This window comes from Panthera tigris, chromosome C1 (assembly GCF_018350195.1).
Source record: "Panthera tigris isolate Pti1 chromosome C1, P.tigris_Pti1_mat1.1, whole genome shotgun sequence".
Classification (NCBI taxonomy): Eukaryota; Metazoa; Chordata; class Mammalia; order Carnivora; family Felidae; genus Panthera; species Panthera tigris.
This window is the reverse complement of record NC_056667.1, coordinates 148,549,063-148,570,840: the sequence shown is the minus strand read 5'-3', so window position 1 is coordinate 148,570,840 and position 21,778 is coordinate 148,549,063. Positions and strand designations below refer to the sequence as shown.

At 39.9% G+C, this 21,778-nt stretch overlaps 1 protein-coding gene across 14 annotated transcripts in view; it reads left to right on the top strand.

Annotated features, from left to right (window-relative positions):
- Positions 1-21,778, top strand: part of RBMS1 (RNA binding motif single stranded interacting protein 1) — a 215,787-nt gene that overhangs the window by 154,909 nt on the left and 39,100 nt on the right. For all 14 annotated transcript variants that reach the window (XM_042994549.1, XM_042994548.1, XM_042994557.1 and 11 more), the window contains one exon: positions 19,426-19,484. In XM_042994549.1, coding sequence (XP_042850483.1) covers positions 19,426-19,484 — 59 coding nt within the window. The remainder of the gene's footprint in view (positions 1-19,425; positions 19,485-21,778) is intronic.

Sequence of the window (21,778 nt, the reverse complement as noted above, 5' to 3'; positions counted from 1 at the left end):
TTTTCAGAATCATTTATTATGTACCTTATGAACATTTGTAGAAAACCTTTTTATGAAGTTCATCGTGTGTTTATTCATACTAAGAACTCACTTAACTTCAGAAACTTTAATTTCCAGTGTATATCTTTAACAGCATTTTTACCTTTTGAAAATCTGGATTTCTGCTCCTTGTCTCCTGCTTCACCTGTCCATCAGGAGGGGTTATCCCCATTTTACAGTATTCAATAAGGATGGCATTCTTAGTATTTATGCACCTATAGGAAATATGCAGCCTACATATTGAGTTCATTGCTGTGTCCAGAGCTTGCTACCCAGATTTGCTATTGTATGCATTGTTCCCAGGACTTTATGTGCAGTTGGGGACATTGCCACCTGTACAAAACATGCCTGGCCTGGGGGTATGTGGGGCTAAACTCTGTCTCACACTCAAGTCACAAAGTCCTGTGCGTAAGTGATTTCCTCCTCCAATAGAGAATATCTTTTTTTTTTTTTTTTTTTTTTGAATTGCATGAAAGGTGCTCTAGAGGCTAGTATCTGCCCTGGTTTTTCCCTAACATCATGTGGTGTAGAATAAAGTTAAAATATGATACTTGAGACAAGTGCAGATCTCAGATATGCAGGCCAATTGGCTTCAGATTTAGTCAGTTCCTTGTTTTTAGACAGTGATTAGACATGTGGGTGCCCCCAGATTTTTATTCTTGAAATGAGGCTTCCCAAGCAAATGTTTGAGATGGCATTCTGATGTGCAGTCCTGTTTCATATGTGTCATTCATTTCATTTAAAGTATATGATTTAAGCTCATCCAAAGCCCCAAGAGTTGGGGATGGTGAAGGAAGAATTATAGAATGTCCTGCCATGAATGTGCCATGAGACATAATTTATACTGTGAGAGTAAACGTAAGATCTTACCAAGTAAGTCAAAAGAAAAATCTTTCAGGATGTTTCAAGTATATCTTGTTGTTCAGACATTTGCAAAGATTAGCCCTCCCCCCCCCCCAAAGTGAATGATTGGTATTTCCCTTACAGCCAAGTTTAGAAAAATCACTTGAAAGTACAAAAGTTAGATTATTGCCCTAATTTGTGCCCACTGTAGGCAGCTACCGTAAGAAATCTAAAGTAGTAGTTGCCAGTTGCTGTAGCCGTGATTTAAATGGTGTCAGGCTACTATTTCCCATGGCGAGGGAAATGCTGAACTGCAGAAGAGACAGCAATACATAAACATCCAGATCTGTGCAAACAGCAGGATATCCACCAGCCACCGGCGTCTCCAGAGTGCTCGAAATGTGGCCAGTCCAAATGGAGACGTGCCTGAGGTGTCAAACGCACCCTGGATTTCAGACTTCGGAAAAATGTTAGACATCTCATTCTGATGTTTGACACGGATTACGTGTTGAAATAATATCTTCGATATGTTTGGTTAAGTAAAACGTTGAAAATAATTTCATATTTCTCTTTTTAGTGTGGTGACTATAAAATTTAAACTTACATATGTGGGTCACATTTGTGGTTTGAATTCTGTTCCTATTGGATAGAGTTGGTTGAGGTATTTCAAGAGAAAACAAGGGAGGGATGTTTGTATATGATTTCTTGACAGTCTATAGCTCAGGAAATACTGTATCTTGTTCCCTCTTTGCTTGGGGCAAAGTAACAAGGGTATTGTAACAAGGATATACAATATCATTGACTACATAGCTTTTCCATCCCAGGCTGTTCTCCAGTTTAATTAATATTTAGATTACTTATAATATTTCTATGTAATCTTTGCCACAGAATCTTTGTACCTACTCTCAATCTTTTCCATAAGAGAAATGGTTTTAAGCTTTGGCTCCAGAGTGTCTACTGCCCTGTGAGCATGGCCAGTTTGCTTTTAGCCAGAGGTGTGTGCCTTTCTGGCCATTTTGTCTGCAACCTGGGGGTCTTTACTTTGTTGTTGTTATCATCGTTGCTGATTTGAGAGAGAGTGTGTTTTATCTCTATTAGAAAAGGAAAAACAACCAAATTTTATACTCTGACATGAGCTGCCCAGTGTCAAATAAGAGGAAAGAATGACGGACAGCTTATCCAAACCCAGTTGGGATGGAGGCTTGAATTAATTTGTAGTCTGTGCAGAAGTACATCAGACTCAGTGACCATCTCAAATTATAGTTTTAATGAATGTCTGGTTCTCTTTGCCAGCAATGAAGCCACTAAGACATAAATAATTTAAAAATGCATGGAATACCTGTGGGATGAATCTTGTGGGAACTGATCCATACATGTGCCCTAGGAATGAAAAGAAGCCAAGAACAGTTAACATTACGTGTAGTTTTAGAAGTACATAATGAAGATCCTGGGAGAAGAGTCCTCCTCGAGTGGGAAGTTTTTAATTGGCACAACTACATGGGATACGGTTACATCAGGATTGCAAGGCCAATTAGCTCAGAGTTTATGAAAATCCCTTCTGAGCCTTCTGCAGTTGAGGAGAGCAAATGACAAGAAACGCTGAACACCCCGTTGCTTTCCTTCTCTTCTTTTAGCAAGGGTAGGAGCTGGTTTATGTCAAGACCTTGATTGTCACTGTTGTCTCGAGCACATTAACGTTTTTCCCACACAACAGTGTGAACAGTTCCCTAGGAGGCTGCTGTCCTGCACCTGTCATGTGTCAGGTTTGCTGTGCGGATGTAACAGTAAGAGGCTCCACCAGTTGAGGGACTGGACACTCTTGGGTATTTGTGACACCTTTACTCTCCCTACTCCTCCACATTCTGACCAGAGCCCAGTGGTACTGCAGATCCTTATACCTTTGCATGTTTCCACTTAGTGATTGGTTTGATAATTTAAAAAACACGATTTAAAAAATATTTTCCCCCAAAATAATGTCCTGCGCACTCTTTCATCCCTTTTTCAGGTGACAGCTAGGTCCCGTGTCATTTCTCTTTGTTGAGAATAAACACCTGTGTCTAAAACATACTCTTTAGATTCCAAATGCCTTTTTCTTTCTATCTTCTGCACCGTGGGTTATGATAGATTTTAATCTTCATCATTTTGCTTTTTGTTATGTGATTAGCTGAAGAGCTTTGACCTTTTATTTTTTTTTTTTACTTTATCCCCCCCCATTTCAGGATAAAGTCTTAGGTATACATTAGAATTTTTTTTTGTCTCCCCCAAATTATCTCCAGTCTCTACTAATAAAAGTAAACTTAAAACTTGTGCTTTCAACGTAGCCTAAAATGGTGACTTTTAAAGAGATGGATTTTGGCCTTAAATGTTTTGGTTTCATTTTCCTAAAGAAGAGGGTTGTGTTGCGTTATTTCCTTGGCCCAACACCATCTTCATGGCACTGGTCCAGTCTTGGCTGTAGTGACAAGCTCTTCCCATTTAGCCAAGTTTCCTTAAAGCACATTGTCACTGGAAGTGGCTATTCGATGAGTTCCAGGAAGAACCTGATTCAGACTCTTTTTTACTGAGCACCTACCAAATAACCTGACTTCCTTTTCCAGTTCATCTCTGCTGCAGTGCAGTGCAAAGATGACCCCCTTTCTTCCTCGGTCTTCGTTCCTTTCCTGTGTCCCGTTCAGGACTAATCTCCTTTGCCAGGTTGTCATGAGGCTTGGGCAAGATATGTGTGTGAAAGTCCTTACAACATATCGAATGTGACAGTTCTTTACAAAGTTTATCATAGAAATCAAACACCTGCTATCGCTTCTCTCCTGGTTCTTAACTGCCCACTTGTCCGTTGCACACTTGGTAGACATACCGATTCGTACTGATTCCCCATTTATTAGCTCATTTGCTTACTCAAGAGTAACTTGTTATCTGAGTAACATCTTATTCTCCTTCTCTGCAAAATCTCCTTAGGTAAAATGATGTCAGAGAAATGGAAATCTTCAGGTACTGCAGATAAATCCTCTCTGAGTAGTAATTCAAAGTAGTTGTTCTCATTGAGAAGGATGAAAATATTTATAGAACTGAGTGTTAAAAATTATCATCCTTGCCGAACACAAACGTGGGCAGCTCATTACACATGGGACTAGAGCAGGTCCCGACCCCTCAAGTTTTCATCTATTTAAAACCAATGCACTCTGTCTCTGTTTTCTTTAAGGCGCACCATTCAAGGTTCATGTGCAGGAGTTTCATGGTTTCACATGTCTCTGAAGTGTTTGTTGGTTTTAAAAAATGCTGGTTGGCTATTATCTTCTGAATTTCCATTGCAACTTTTCTCTGATTTCTATAATTGGGTATCTCTTTGTGTTGTACGCTCAGCCACCAGAAGGAAATGTAATTTTTCATTTACTGGACCGAAAGGTGCTTATTTCCTTCCCCCCCCCCCCCCCAATCCTCTTCTTCACTTGCCCTTCATTCCTGTCACATTGCTTCTGAAAATGAAGTGTATGGTTTGGAAACCCTTTGAAGTGTCAGGGCTTAGAGACAGATCTAGAAAGCAAGCTGCAGCTTATAGACATTCCCTGATTTCTTTGGGAGAGTGTTGTAGTAGAAACGTTCAAGGTCATGGAGCAATTAATTGTGTGCCCAGTGTAGGCCCGGGTGTTAAGGGGACAGTTATCACCTTCGTCAGATACAGTTTGGGACAGATACCGGCCTGGTGGGGACCGACCCAGGTAAAAGAAAAACAAATACTTTGTTAAGCTGAGCTCTGAACAGTTAAGTACTGAGAAAGGGTACTTCACTTTTACTTAACACTTTGTATTTTATTTTATCTGCATTCTAAAACAGTCCCATGTTTCTTACAAGAGAGTGGGAATTGTCATTATTAGGATCATCCTATAGATTGAATGTTATGTGTATTTTTCCAGTAAGCACAGGAGATAATCATGTCGTATCCGTACGTTTTGCTTTCAACTCAAGCTCAAAGAAAGGCCACCTCTCCTCCCCCCACCCCCATCTCCACCCACTAGGGCCTGGGATGGCATCTGGGGTAAGTGAACTTTACATTCACCTGAAAAGAACTGTGTGCGTGCGTGCATATATGTACGTGTTTATATATGTAAGACTGTGTTACGTAGTGAGACTTTCTGGTGACTTCCTTTGACTCCCTGTCTTCAGTAACTTTCTAGTATCACTAGGATTTGGGCTCTCTTACGAAGATCCTCTCCTAGCAGATTCTACAGGGCCTTTCTAAAGATAAAGGACATAATACAACATTTACATTCGGAACCTGTTTTACCTTGACAGTTGAAGCATTCAAGGTTAAGTAAGCCCTGAACAAAGCAGGAAGTCGGGAGTGAGGGTTGTGCTCTGCTAATTCAGCAGAATAATTCAGGAAGTATAAGGAGGCATCATTGCTGGTAATAGTACCCACTTCAGCTGAATTCTGGAGAAAACTGGAGAGAGGGAAGCTAACCATAGGCCTTCTCCCCATTGTCTCATTTTTTTCCCTCAGATATATCTTTATTGGGGGCATGGTAAATTCCTGTATAATCTTACAGAGTTTTATTGGGCTGTTTTTGTCCCAGTTTATAACTTAAAATTAAAATGAGTGGAATGCTGTGAACTGTGGGTTTTTTAAAAGATGTTTTTGCCATTATTCTTTTACCCAGTGATTCTGTCCACATAACCATTATTCTTATTGACATTAATTTTCTTAGTCCTCCAGATGGGTCCCTTTTTCAAAGCAGAGATACCAACCTCCTGCTCACCAACCCAGCATGTTTTAGTGGTTCCCCAGGTTTTTGAATTAAAAAAAAAAAATGTTTATGTTTTTATATGGAGACAGAGAGAGAGAGAGCAGGGGAGGAGGGGCAGAGAGACAGGGAGAGAGAGAATTCCAAGTAAGCTCTACGCTGTCAGCACAGAGCCCAATGCAGGGCTCAGTCTACGGATCTTGAGCTTATGACCTGAGCCAAAAATCAAGAATCGGATGCTTAACTGACTGAGCTACCCAGGTGCCCCAGGTTTTGGATTTTAAGGGCCAGTGTACTAAACAAAAGTAATTAAGGTTAGAGAGCCGGTACAGAGTTAAGATTATATTTTGTCAAAAAGGACACAAACTGAAATAACCACCACTCTTCACCACCACTTCCTAAAAAGAAAGGCCATTTTAAAACTAATCTTAGAATAAATTTAACTTTTGGAAGAATTCACTGCACTTATTTTTCTGTTGAGTGCCGGTGATCCTCTCTTCCTAGGTCAGTTTTTGTGAGATCCTTCTCTGCTTCACCACTGCTAGTGGTGGCAACTCTCTACGTCGTGTTTAGAAAGGCCTTTATATATGTATGTATATATATATATATATATACGTATATATATATATATATATACATATATATATATACACGTATATATATATATACGTATATATATATGTGTGTATATATATATATATATGTATACATATATATATATATATATATATATATATATATATATATAGTTTCCCTTTCCAGGCAAGCATCTGTAAGGCCCTCAGCTGTGCCTGCCTCAGAGGCTGTGATTTCTGGACTTGTCTATTGTGCTCATTCTCTTCCGAAAAGCACCTAGACTGGGGAAGAGGAGAGGTTTAGAACAAATACGTTCGCTGTAGAAAGCAGGCTGTTGTTCCTCATTTATTTATTCCTCCACTCCTTTCTTCTGAATTTTGACTGCTGACTATTCTGGAGCCTGATACACAAAGGAAAGCAGTTCAAAGGTACCCATCTAACGAGGACGCAGACACGCTGGCCGTGAGGCAGCTTGCTGACTGCCGCACAAGATGCACTGAGGACACGCTGCCGTGGACGTAGTGCAGACACAGCACTCCACTTCGTGGGGAGCGGGGGAAGGGGGGGTGCGGGGAGGGGCGGTCAGAAAGCCTTGCTGCCCGAGAACACCATGAAACTGAGTCTTGCAGAATGACACTAAAGTTCCCCAAGCGAAGTAATGGCTTCAAGGTCAGGAAATTAAGACCGAGCAGGGCAGGCACAGCAACGTGTATAGCGATAGGCAAGCTTGAGTTTTAGGAGTTTGCTTGGGCTGCTCTTACAAAGTACCACTAACTGGGTGGCTTTATAAGAACAAAACTATTGTTTCACAGTTCTAGAGGCCAGAAGTCCAAAATTAAGGTGTCAGCAGAGCTGTGTTGCCTCCGAATCCTATAGGGGAGAACCCCTCCTTGCCTCTTCCTAGCTTCCAGTGGCTTGCCACCAATCCTTAGTATTCCTGGCTTGTAGCTCAGTTCCCCACCTGTCATCATACAGCATCTCTGTCTCTGTATCCAAATTTCCCTCTTATAAGGACACCTGTCACATTGGGTGAGGGCCTGCCCTAATAATGATCTCCTCTTAACTTGATTATATCTGCAGAGGCCCTATTTCCAAGTAAGATCACATTCATAGGTACTGGAGCCTAAGACATCTTATGGGGCACACAATTTAACCCATAATGGTGGGTTTTGGGGATTGGTGAGCAAAGAGACCCAAAAGCATAATTTATCATTATGATCAGGATCATGTATTTTTCTAGTGCAACCTAAGTCTGTTTTATTCAGAGAACTTGAACCTGTTTGTTCCTAATCAAAAAATCATGTATTTTCACATGAATATGTTGAAGCATTACCTAAATTTATACAGTTGATTCCCCCCACCCCCGCCCCCAGAATAAGTCATATACAAATGACTTACTTTTCTCTGTTAAATATTATAGTGTTGGCTTTGGCCAAGGATTTATTCTAGCCTGTTGAAACAGTTTCAAAGTATTAATTTTGACAGCTTACATCCACCATCCTCCCCTGCCAGCTTTGGAACATGTATATATGTAATTAGCATGCTATTAGTTACCTGATTTATGTAGTTGCTTACGTGTTGAGAAAGTGCTGCCAGGAACAGAGCCGTGTGGCACAGCACTAGAGCCTTCCCTCCATGCTGCGATCACTGACCAACAGAGTTCAGCCCAGACACCTGTTTAACCCTTTACGTACCCACTCATCCAAACCAAACTTCTCTTCCCAAGTGTCCTCATCTAGTTCCATGAGCAAATAATGATTTTTATTTAGCTCAAATAAAAATACGCTGTGTGGCATTCCCAAGCAGCTCTTTCTTCCTTGGCACCCCTCCCCCCCCCCCCAAAAAAAAAAACCCAGAAAGAACAAAACTTGAATGTGTATGGTTTGCTCTTCAGGACTTCACTCATATTTGTTCTTTTCACAAGTCTCTCTAACCTTCTGTTTACCAATCCACTCTGGAATTTTGCTTCAGATCAGTTTTAGCCTTCATTTCTTGAATCTAGTTTTTTGTTATTTTAGAGAATCTGAATGGCATTTTCACTTTCCATTAGTACCTCTCTTATTGTGCAAGATTTCTCAAAACAACCAAGATGGGAAAATTATTACAAAGTCATGTAAACAGTCCTAGCCTTCATTCACAGCCCCCTTACTCGCAAAGGAGAATGAGAACATCTTCTGGAAAATGCAGTGAATTCCAGCCATCTTGAGAGTGAGGTATAGCCCTTTCATTTGGGATATGGTAATTTCGTGAAACTGATTCTGAAGTAATTTACAGCATTTGGTTCTCCTTAGTTCCATTCTTTTACATACAGATTATTCCCCTCTGATTTTCTTAAATGTTAAGACTGTAAACTTTCAGAACCACACTGCTCTGGCTCTGGAATGACTGCTTATCTTCAGCTACAGTGTCTAAGGACGGTTTGCTCAGAGGCAAACCAGTAGGAAACCCACGTGGGAGAAACCAACATTCCTTTTCCATCAGATCCACTCAGAGCCGTGACCATGGTCACAAGTGCCCCTTGAATGAAATATCTGAGTTTAGGAACATCAACTGTGCTGGCAGATTACATTAGCATTCTCTTGCTTATACTGTCCAAGTGTATATACCAGTAATGCATTTATACTGTGTCCCCAGATTTCTTAGAGCTAAAAATGAGTAGAAGAGATATCATTTCCCTTTTCAGTCTGTTCTCCAGACTGGCTTTTCAAGGTCCTGGGGCAGTCAAGACATCTTACTTTAGAAAAGGATGGACCTACTGCATTTGAAAATCAATACACTGGTGCTGTGTTTTGCATCAAAGCCAACACTAGTGTTTGGTCTAGGAAATGTCCAATTTGTCTCTTGCCTCTTTTGCTTGTATCAGAATCAAAAGAAATTTCTAGGTAATTTGCACACTCTGTTTTAATAGTTTCAGATAACTCTCTGTTTTGCTTCAGAGAGCATTGTTTACTTTTAGTCTCTGTCACGCTTTTCTTGTTTTGAATGAAGCAGTTTGAATTAATGAAAACATATGTTTTTCAGTGTTGGAGTTTAATGCATTCAGTTTCTGCAGATTCTGACATAGTTCTTTGGTACTCTGTGTGTGTGTGTGTGTGTGTGTGTGTGTGTGTGTGTGTGTGTCTGAAAGATTTCTAGTTTTGATTTCTCTTTATAAGAGCAACAAATTTAGAGATACATGAAAAACAATCTAGGAACAAAAATTCTGTTAGTTTTTTGGGTCTTTCCCCCTGCTAACATTTTACAGTTCTCTTCTTGGTACTAATTTTTACTTCGTGTTAAACTGTTAAATTACCTCGCTTCCCTCCTTGGTGTTCTTATAAGCTAAATTGGAATAAAATACAAGGCAGTGTTCATTTTCCAAGGCAAAATGTAATATTTCCCTTCTCCCTACTACTGCCAACCTCCTTCAGTTCCCCACACCAAACACTTTCAGGGGAAAAAAATTCATATTACATGTTTATGTTTCACATATTCAGCCAGTATATATTGAGTGGCTACATTATGCAAATGACCATACTGAAAAGTCACGATAAAAGTGGTAGGTCTACATTTTCTCAACATTTGCAACCCAGGATCATGTCAAAATTAAGGTAAGGAGGTAGTCTAGCTTAGTGCTATCAAGTGGTAAGAATTAGAAGTGCCATTATTTGGAGTGTGTTGGGAGAAGAGGACAGCATTTATTAGTTATTGAGTATGTATTCTGTGTCAAGCACTGTACCAGCCCCTTAGCAGTGGTCCTGTGAGGTTAGATGTTACCCTTCTGCTTTATGGGTAGGATTACTGAGGCCAGACAACTGCTCCACCAGAGTCCCCGAGCTGGTCATTGACCAAAGGATCCCTTGAGCATAGACCTCTCTGGCTGCAAATCTGTCTACTTTCTAGTATAATACTGTCTTCGTTACGATACAGTAACGTGAAGTCAACATGAAGGTGACATTGTCAAAGCAAAGAAAATACATTCCGGGTTTTGATGGGAGAGGAAGAGAGTTTTTAAAATGCTCTGTCATTGTCAGTGCATAAATTCAGTTCAGAAATAAAAGACCACTTTCTACAACCAAGCTGTCTTTGTTTTAAAAGTTAGACGCTAATCAGTGTTTGAGACTGATAGATAATCTCTATTTTACATGTAAAATTCTGGTTTCCGGTTTTTTTTTTTTGTTTTTTTTTTTAAATTTTTTGTTTTTTTTTACGTTTATTTACTTTTGAGACAGAGAGAGACAGAGCATGAATGGGGGAGGGTCAGAGAGAGAGAGGGAGACACGGAATCTGAAACAGGCTCTAGGCTCTGAGCTGTCAGCACAGAGCCCGACGTGGGGCTCGAACTCACGAACCGTGAGATCATGACCCGAGCGGAAGTCGGCCGCTTAACCGACTGAGCCACCCAGGCGCCCCTGGTTTCCGTTTTCAGGGAGTATTATTTTCCTCTGACATATTAGTATTGGGAGAGCTAATGTAGGTCTGTGACTGCATCCCTAAGTGCTGTAGTACAGTGACTTGTGGCAAAAATTCTGTCATAAGATAATGTAAATGACACTTTGCATGCTGTGTGTTAAAAGCACATGTCTTAAAAGACCATAAAATAGTCTAAAGCTACTTTACCTTGATTGCAGATCATAACAGATCTGATATTAAACTATAATAGCAAATCCGTGTAATAAATCAAATGTTTTATAGTATGCTTTTTATTTAGAAGTGTAATTTTTTCATAGAATATGGCAAAAATGCATCTTAGCCATTTCTAATTAGGTAGTTCTAATGTCCATTCTCTATGAATTATTTAGTTCAAGCCATATATGCAATAAACAGACTGAACTGGTTACTTTTGTGTAGCAATTATAATAGATTAGCTGTGCCACCCAGGAATGTTGAAAAGGCAGATGAGCAGGCATGGCTCTAAATTTAGTCAGAAGAGGTTATAAACCTCAAAAACTGGGTACAAATTGCCAATTTTATTTGTATTCCTGAAGGGCATGTTTATCTTAACATGTTAGTGTTACGAAAAATCAGATCCGCAGGTGTATATATTTTCTCTTGAAAAATGTGATGCTTTGTTCCAGAGCTTCTGTAATTTATTCTCCACCAGAGCCTGTGCCATGACAGAACCAGTGTAGCGGAGGCAGAGACTGCCCAAGGACGGTCAGAGCTTCTGCCAGATCATGTCTCCTCAAGCTCTAGGTCTGGGACAGGGTCTGGAACCCCTTGTCCTTTCCAGGACAGTGTGGAAAAGTGAGCTGCAGTGGCTTCTTTTATCCTTCTTCTCTGCATTCATAGAAACAAGCCACCGGCTTTCCATAGCACAGACACCATGGATTATTTTTCTCAGCTGTCAAGTTAAGCATTTAAGGCTAGTTCACAGAAGTCCTCTGTCTTAAAACTTTTCTGTCCTTTGGAACCTTTCCAGTCATCTCCTAGCTGCTCTGATCCCTCCATTTTAATTTCTTGAACGTGAGTGTTATTGCTTGAGTACCAAGAACAAAAACAAAAATAATAAAATGTGGCATCTGTCTGCTGATCCTAGCCATAAGATTTTCATTAATCTTACTAAACTCTTGCTTTCGTCATATCACTGTGCAGTTGCAACACCTCCAGCCTTGTCCTGTTCCTTGACTCCTTTTCCTGGAACTCCAGGCCCTCTAGGACCTTTGCACAGTTAGTGTCCCTTACTCCTCCAACACGGGTTGCATTAGACAGGTTCTTCTGTTTATTGAATTTCTGCTTTCCCCAAAGTCTTTCTTCATGAACTTGACCTTTATCCTATGTTTTATGCCTCCTTGATTTAGCATTCATCAGACAACACCTCAAGCTCTCTTAGTTCTTTAATATTAAAGATTCCCTAACATTCCCCCAACAGAGTGTCCCCCCTTTGATGACAAGAATGGCATTGTGTATATTTTTCATAGGCCTTATATGGTGAAGGGCATGCCAAAGACATGCTGTGTGGGTTGGTTTCTTGGTCTGATCCCTTTCTTGACTGTTCTTGTCTTTCCTGTGTTCCGTTCACCTTCAGCACCAGGTTTGTTCCTGACCTTTAGGGCTGTAGCAGCTTTCCCTTGCCAAGCATTTTACCTCCTTCAAACTCTGGCTCCAATTTCAGCTGCATAAGATGGGGAGATTTCTGTTCTGTCCCATGTGCCAGAAATCATTTATCCACAAAGGCACACCCAGCCTTTGTTACACCCAAGTAACAGGGACCGTTAAGGCAAAACAACTGAAATGAAAAGTAGAATAACTTTCTATACCTTTTGTATTTTTACATCTTAGAAGAGTCTTGCAGAAACATTTAAAATCTTCAGTGCTGGGGCATCTGGGTGGCTCAGTCGGTTGAGCATCTGACTCTTGATTTCAGTTCAGGTCATGATCTCACAGTTTGTGAGTTCAAGCCTTGCTTTGGGCTCCTCACTGACAGTGCAGAGCCTGCTTGGGATTCTCCCTCTCTCTCTGTTTGCTCCCCCCACTCCCCACCGCTTGCACTCTCTCTCAAAAATAAATAAATAAACTTTAAAATAAAATCTTCAGTGCTAAAAAGGTAAAGTCTTATAAAATTTGCTTGATATTGGTTGCCTAGTTTTAAAATGTAAAATGTCACGTCTTCAAATGCTTACCACTTCCTATACCAAGTAAATAAAGAAAACATAACCAGTTGAGTTATTCAAGGTAGTGAGGATTCAGAATAACATGGATAACATATCCATGGAAATATATATATATGTTATCCATGTTATTTATATATATATATATATATATATATATATATATATATATATATATAAAACATATATCCATGGCTTTGTTATCCATGTTATTCTGAATCCTCACTGAAAAACTCCTACTTTTTTATTTCATTCTCCAACAAACTTTTCTATTAGCAAAATGAGTGTTATCTAATACTTTTTTTCCTTCCCCTTTTCAACCCATTGTTAGAAGAGCTAAAACAAATTTTAGGAAATTCTCTTTTCCTGGGAGGCCACTGAAAAAGTAAAGCAGCGAAAAGAGCAAGGTAGAAAACAGCATATGCAGTATGATCTCTGTGTGGGTGTGTTTGCATGTGCATTGTTTTTCTTCTCCCCCAAAAGTCCAAAATGACAAGAGTTATGGCTTATAGTCCCAAATCCATTATTACCCAGTAAATACATGAATTATTCCTTTTAAGCTTTAAAGCCAGTCATCCCTCCTTTCCACTAATACATATGCTCTATTGGGCATTTTATTCCAAGCAGAACAGTGTTATTTTATCTCAGAAAGTGCAGTAACTCCCTTCTGAATGTTATCAGCATCTGTCCTGGAAACCTTTGCAGTTAGAGTCTGCCCTCATCCTCTCACTCATTTAGAGCCATGCAGACTCAAGACGGGAATTGCTTTGAACCTATGGAACAGCCCGTGGTTGGTAACCAGTTTCTGCATCTGTCAGCATGGCTGTCCGGAGCAAACTTCCTGTCTTCCATCTTTGCCACTTCTTGGCTGTGCTGCCTTTACTAGGCCCCGTGCTCTGCTCTCTAGTTTCACATCTACAGAGTGGGAAAAAGCCCTCACCTACTCCAAAGGTGGTTGTTACGATTAAAATGACTTAAAACACTTAGAGTAGTGCCCGGCATAAAATAAAAGCTGGATAAATGTAAGCTGTTGCTTTTTTTAGTCTCCTGAATTAACTCATTAGATCATATTGTCCAGTATTGATGTTGAACTGATAGCCGTATACTCATACGTCATTTCAGTTCCCTGTCCCTCCTTCTTGCTGATTATTGTCCTTTGCACAGGCACAGAATCTCACAGGATGCATACTCAATCTGTCCTTCACTGGCAGTTCAGCTATTAAAACAAACAAAAACCATGGGGAGCCTGGGTGGCTCAGTTGGGTCAGCATCCGACTCTTGATTTCAGCTCAAGTTATGATCCTGAGGTCAAGAGATCGAGCCCCATGTCAGGCTCTGCACTGGTAGTGCGGAGCCTGCTTGGTATCCTCTCTCTCCCTTTGCCCCTCTCCCTGCTCACTCGCATGCTCTCTCTTTCTGTCTCTATCTTAAAACTTTTAAAAATTTAAAAAATAAACAAAAACCAATCATCTTCTATACATGAGCAATATCCCACCTTCGTCAAACTTAAAATATATTTTTTGTTCACATTATAAGTGTATACTTTTTCTTACTGTTTTCCACATACTCATTGCCTTTTCAGGTTTAATAATGATCCTAAAATATTTCAAAACACAGACACTGCACATAACCCTGTGGTATCTTAAATAAATTTACAACTGGAATGACCAATGTTAAAATAACTTATCAACCACTGTCGCCATCTGTTGGTGGTGGGTGGGTTGGACTCCACTTTCCAGAGCCTGGGCTTGTAACTTGGAATGTGATAAAAGCCATGAGTTCCCTAGTATAGGAGTTTGTGCACACACGTGTGTGTGTGTGTGTGTGTGTGTCCGTGTGTGTGTGTGTGTACACAGGTTGCACACCTGTGTGTTCCATATGTGCACGCACGTTGGACAAAGTCTAAAGATAGGCACTAATGTGCTTTAACATTCCTACCCAGGACTTCCGGTGATACAAACATTTCAACCTACTTTTCTGTGTCTTCTAATTACAAGTATGCATTTCTTTTGTAATTAAGGTAAATTAATAAAAAGTTAGAGCTTAGGAGTGACTGATGGGGGCCGAGGAGAAAATGAAGTTTTATGTACTAAGTACAGACTGAAACTTACTGAGATGAAAGAAATTTAAAAGGAAATGGGGGAGAAATGTCTAAAGCTGTGATAGAAGCACAATAATGTTGGTAGATTATCAGCAGGTTTTATCAGCCAAGTTCACTTGGGCCAATAGGTTTAAATGTGAGTCTTTACTTATTATCCTCTCCCTTTGAAATTCTAATGATTCTGTAGTCACATCTCCTAATTACTCTTTATCCTTTTGCTTCCTCTGGAGTGGATTATCTACTCTTAGCAAAGAATATTATATTTTGGGTACCAGAGCTGTGGTCTGAGCCTTGTTACTTTGAATCGGGTGAAAACCCAAAGAATCTTCATATTCACATTTTCCCCATAAAAGTCTATGCTTTGCTCTCTTCTCCTTGGTGTTGTTAGAATATGAATTCTGCCAGTCAAGAGGCCTGTTTTTCCCAACATGTCCCTGTTAATTAATGAGTTTTTTGTTGTTGTTGTTTTTAAGTTTATTTACTGAGAGGGAGCAAGTGCATGCAGGCTTGCGGGGGGAAGGGGCAGAAAGAGGGAAAGAAAGAATCCCAAGCAGGCTCCGTGCCGTCAGCGCAGAGGCTAAAGTGGGGCTCAAACTCACAAACCGTGAGATCATGACCCGAGCCAAAATCACCAGTTGCACACAAACAACTGAGCCACCCAGGCGCCCCAATTCATGATTTTTTTTAAAACAAAATGCATGTTGGAACAAGGGTAGGTGAATAGTTGCTTTATGAATTTTTACACCTAGGCCCTGATGATCAACAATAGAATGAGACGAAATGTTAATCGTCTATAGCACCCCCATCCCTGGCCCCACGTTAGTAAATCTTACTGCAGATAGAACCAGTAGTGGGAAATGGTGACTGCTCTGAAGCCCTGCTGTACTTTTCCCTGTTTCTTGAGGTGCCATTTGATAGACGGTTCATCCCCATGTTCTAGATCCTTTCACCTGTCATCAGAACTACTTGTCCCGTACTCCCTCCCCACAACATGCTGACTTCATCACCCACTGAGAAGCTACCTTAGCCAGGGCCTGAGTGATGGCAAGTGTGACATCTTCCAGCCTGGTGATTTTAATGAGGTACCTCTGACACTGTGGGAAGTGTAGGTGAGTGGATAGACCCCAAAAGAAGACAGCTTATGAGACGTAAACCCTGCTGCACCCCTCAGGTAACTCCATACGGGCAGTCCACTGATCCACTGCAGTGCAGGGAGACGATATGGAATACTAGCAGCACAGACTGAGTGGAAACTGTTTTCTGCCTGAGAGTCACAGTCTTTCAGGCTTAACCCACAAATCATGGTAAAAACCGCAGTAGAAAGCAAAACTGATACATTTTAGAAATATCTCTTCTCCCACACCGCCTCCCCCCCCCCCCATCCCTCTTTCAGCCATGAACCACATGTTTATTTCTTGTGTTTAACACAAACAGAAGCTCTGCTTTGGCTTGAAAAGTAAGTCTACTCCCACTTGATAAGAAGAGGTCTTTGCAGGTAAAATAAAATACAAAGAGGGCTTCTGCTTGGTTCCTCTCCTTTCATACCCTCAGTGTATAAAGGAAACTTGTTTCTCACAATTATTTCATGAGTAAGTTGCAGTGAAAAATGAAACACAATTCATTTAAGCTTTGGGGTTTTAGGTGAGATCTTAGGCTTAAAATTTATAGGAGCTTTCGTTTTCCCATTTGCAAAAATGGGAATAATAGCACCTACCTCCTAAGATTGTTGCAAAGTTAATTAAATAAGATCATGCATACAAAGTCCCTGGCACAGTGCCTAGAACATAAGTAGGAATTGAGTACATGTAATCCCTTTTCTGGTTTCTTACAAAATCACAACGGATTTGGATGAGGAGATTAGGGATGGGTTCATGGAAGAGAAAATGTTTGAACAGGTTCTTCAAGTTGAAGCATGGGTAGAATGGGATAATGGTGGGATGGGAGAGACATGTTTAAAGTGATGTTTAAGGTAAATAAAAGCAGACAGGGTTGGAAGCACCAGATGCTGGAGGCAAGGCAAGAGCTATTATGTGTTTTTTGCTTGGGTCTAGACACAGTGAAGGGAAAGGATGAATATTAGAAACACATCAGAGACAACTCAGAGGAGTTACTGACTGCCTGGACTCAGGAATGCCTGAGTTGATGGTGTCTGTAAGATCTCGAGCTTGAGGGGAGATTGGGAGTGAGATAGTGCTATTGAATGAAAAAGACAGGGAAGATGTGTTTGTGGTTCTTTGGGGATGGGATTTAGAAAATATCGGGCATTAGGTGACATTGAATGAGATATTAAAGTATCTTAATTAATAACATACTAAGATATTTAAGTTGAAAGCGGAGGAGACAAAAACTAAAGTTGGGGGGGGGGGGTGGGGGATAAAACAACAACAACAACAAACAACTCCAAAAGGAGACAGGCACCATCAGAGAAGATGCGTTAAACAACCCCATAGCACTGGATGGATTTCCTAGGCAAAGGAAGGGTTGAGATGAGAGTACTTGGTTAAGGAGGGAGAAGAAGAGGCTGAATGGGCAAAGAAGAATGGAAAGAGTGCCCAGAGAAGTAGAACAAGATCTGGGGAGTCAATTCAGAGCAGAAGAGGTGTGGGTTTCATAGATGTGGAAGTGAGGAGTGACCTCAAAGTAGCAAAGAGACCAGAGAGAACAGAAACCCGAAGAGAGTGTGGCATGGATTGAGTTCCAGGGCTACCGGGAGCCTTTTCTTTTTTCCTACTTCCCACTCCTTTCTTTCCTTCCCATCATTAGTGTGGAGGGCAGGACCAGAAGGGTAGAAGGCCAGCCCCTGACCTTCCCTAAATTTCCTTTCTTCTGTGTGGTTTACAAAAGACCCTGAACTCTGTGACCTCAAGCAAAGTCTCTTAATCTCTGTGACTCTCAATCCCCTTATCCCAAATTGGAGCTGTACTAACTTTCTTCTTCCGTACTTTTGGAATGGTATGAGACAGGAATGCAGTCTAAAAATCTTTTCATCCAAAACTTGAGCAAAAGGAGAGAGCACTGGTAAATATCAAGCATGTAAATAACCTACGTAGAGAAATGGTTGCTAAAATCACCTATTTTTTCTGATTAGCAGATTCTTTTTAATTATTACTTTTTTTTTTTTTCCTGGTAAGCATAGTGACCTGTGTTAATGTTGTTATAAATACTCAGAGTCTCTACAGGGAATTGAAGGTGTTTGTGCAGCATTATGCCTCTTGGATGTAATTGTCATTTGAACCTTAAATTATCTTTACTTTCATGCCTAGTTAGTAATCATTTGATTACATGATTACACAGAGTGAAAATTAACTGAGGGAAAGAGGTGGCTCAAGCCATTTGTTTCTTCTTGATAAAAACATTTCAGCTTGTTCAGTGCATAAACTAGAAACCTACAGTATTCAGAATGGTTTAAAGTGATGCACAGATGCTTCATTTCCTAAGCTTTTAAGACTTTTTAGTCCTCAAGATCATGAGAAAACGTGAAATTTTAAAAGTAAAACATAGGAAAGTAAAATCTGAAAATTGACCATGTATAAATGAGGACACAGGTTTCAGATCATGAAGTAAGTTATGTGCATATCTGAGTCCCAATCATTTTTAAGAATTATTTTTCAAAGTGTTTTGTTTTGTTTTTTTTTCCCTTAGGGTTTTGAAGACAGACATAGATGGCAGCACCTTACATTATGGTCTAGTCACTATAAAGGATATAGGATCAGTACATATATTTAAGCCATGCTGCCATTTCATCTTCAGTAGCAGTGCATTCTGGACTTTTTCCCTTCTTCCCCCAGTGTCTCCTGTACATTAAGGAATTTGAACACATTTATACAAACCCTCATTAGTGTTCATTTCTTATACACACATGCATGTACACACACATTAGCGTGTATACTATATAGCTGTTACTGCTCAGTTAAAAGAGATATTAATGAATGTGTTAATTATATATTTTTATATATTTGTTTATATAGATATAAATAGCTATCAAAGTCTTAGGTAAAAAAAGACCTGCACTAAATACACCATCAGGCATGTTAAACAAGGACGTGCGTGCATGTGACGATGTGGAGCCATGCAGTGCTGTCTGCAAAACCAAAATGAATAGATATAATGCAGGCAGCTTTCCCCTCATGTCAGTTTATAAAGTCTTTGTGGATCACAGTACTTCAGTAATTTTGTAGCCTTACATTTGGCTTTGTTTTCACATAGTGTTACTAGAAGAAACTTTTTACAGAGCTCATGTTCCTTTTTCTTTTCTTTTTTTTTTTTTTTTTTGGTCCCAAGGTTGTCAGGTAAGTACCTCTGATTCCTCAAAGTTCAACATCCAACTGTAATCCAAAGATTCAAATAGCAGACCTAGCCATTCCCCTTTTCAGTTTAGAGTTTAGAAGTCTCATTTTCTGTCCTCTAAGTATAGAACATTTTGTATCTTAAAGTTTGCAGATGTTTGAAAAGTATGTGTGTTCTCTGGACTTAGATGTTAGCAAGTGTTCCTTGATTTTAACTTCTCCTTTTTTTTTTTTTCCTGTTTATCTTTTAGATATGGGAAAATAGTCTCCACGAAGGCAATTTTGGATAAGACAACGAACAAATGCAAAGGTATCTTCCCTTGGATGATAATCTACTAAATCCTAGCTTTAGGAAAATGATGGAATTTTAAACCTGATCTTTGGTTTCAAAACTACCTCCATTCTATTAAAAAGCAAGTCTTATGTGTCACCCAGTTCCCGTCTTGCACAATGTCAGCATATGCCTTTACATTTGTCCCTGGTCGAGTTTTGGCTGGAAACCCTAAGCAGTTAGCACTTTGCCAGAATCGCAGATCGGACACCAGTGGAGCTAATGTGCAGGATAGTGGTTGGCATTTAGCCGCTACTTTTAAAAGGGAAGTAAAGTTAGAAAATAGCTTTTCTTTCCTTAGCCCAAGGAGATTAGAGCTGCTTACTGAAGACCATTGGACTGCACTAAAGAACTGAAAAGATTACATATTGTGCAAATTGGCTCTATTAATTAGAATAGAGTAGTTTTAAGCAGTACTTAATTACATGTTTCAATACTCCCAATTGTTCTGTGCTGAATGCCTGTTGACAATATTGGCAGCGGGGAGGAGAGAACCATTTTCACTGACCAAATTGTAATAGGGAGGGGAGGTCATATCCCCCTTTGAAATATGCTGCTGCATTAATTTGATGCACTGACCTTCAGTTTTCCATGTAATTAGGATGAGCTCATCCAGCTCCATGAGCTGGAAGAGGAGGCGTCTACAGGAGGCAGTGCTGATGCTCCCCGGTTCTGACTTTTAATGATCCAGCATCTTAACAATGGGCATGTGATTTCTAGGAAAGGGGAAGAATGGAGTCAGCTGACTTTGAGTCGAACTACTGACCCCATGAATTGAAATAAGGTTGACAGGAATAGGCAGAGAAGGCAAATCTCCTCATTAATTAGACCCTAGTTTTTCAAGTAGTGGTGATGGCTGTGGTTTAGCACCGTCTGAGAAAGGCAAAGAATGTAAATGAACCCTATGGTAAGGCCTCGCCTTAGAAGCCAGCCATTTCCTTTAATCTAGACGTGAAGTGGTTCATTGTATTTGACTCTTCTTCAAAGCTCCTAAATTTAAAGAAGCCATTGTGGCCAATATCTAAGGTCCTGTTGAAGCAACATAGCACATTAAGACAGTTTTGCCTGGGGACAGGGAATAAAGCATTGCTTTATGTAGAGAGGTACTCAATAAATATTTTAAATGAATTAAACTAGAGGGAGTCAAATTGTAGACTGAACTGTTTACATTTAGTTGCCAAGGTTAGCGTCACTTCACATATTTATAAATGATTTGGGAACGCAGGACACAGAAAAAAAAATCTTTTAGTTGTATAAAGCAAAATGGGTTTTTGCAGGCATAAAACAGGAAGCTAATCTCAAACATTTGTTTCAAACTGAGAGAGAAATCGCAGTAGACCAGTGCTTTTATGGCTTTACCCTATTTTTCCTCCCATCCCCACCCCCCCAAAAAGAATCTTCCATGGCAGATCAGTGTGTTTAAAATTAGCAAAGCTGCCCCAGTTAAGTAAGGGTGAATTCCTCACTACGCCCCTGCACTGAAAATTCCTATGTATTATGCACTCTTCTCCAATGAGAACTTATTCCCTAGAACCCAAAATCCATAAAATGCTCAACATGGTATAGAAAAGGTATAAATAAAAAATACTCCTGCTAAATGTAAACTATTTTCATAATACAAAGCCTTAACAGTTGGAAAGTGTTCAAAGGTAAGTGGAGAGAGTTGTGGTGCTTTTAGAATAAGAGAAGGAATAATTCGGAACTGATTTTCTATACGCCACATCTCTTAGAGACCTTCTCTTGAAGTGAATCAAAGGAGATACTGCTTTGTGTGAGGGCAATGACAGGAATCTTTTAGGGCTCTTTGTTTCACACAGACTCTCAGGAATAGATAGATGTCAGCATATGTGAGGGGTGGATAGGGAGTGAGGGGACCAAGGAAGCAAAATGGGTTTATAAAATCCTGGAAGTGAGAATGAGAGAGCTCCTGAAAAAAAAAGTAATTTTAGGACAGATGAGAAGAAATAACACAACATACCTCATGATAAAGACAAATAACATGTTAGCCACTGATAACTTGAGAAGGTAGGTAGGTGAATGGATGGATAGATGGATAAATAGGTAATGCATAAGAGATTATATTCACATAAATGGAAAGTTCCTGTGTTATATACTAATTTTTTGAGGTTGACTATATCAGAGAATTTTACACCTAGAAATTAAGAGAACTTAGAGGTCACAGAACATTTTTTTTGGTCACAAAGCAGATTTTATAGACACTATCCAAGAAAGAAAATTACACTGAAGAGAGAAACATTGCTCTGAATAACATG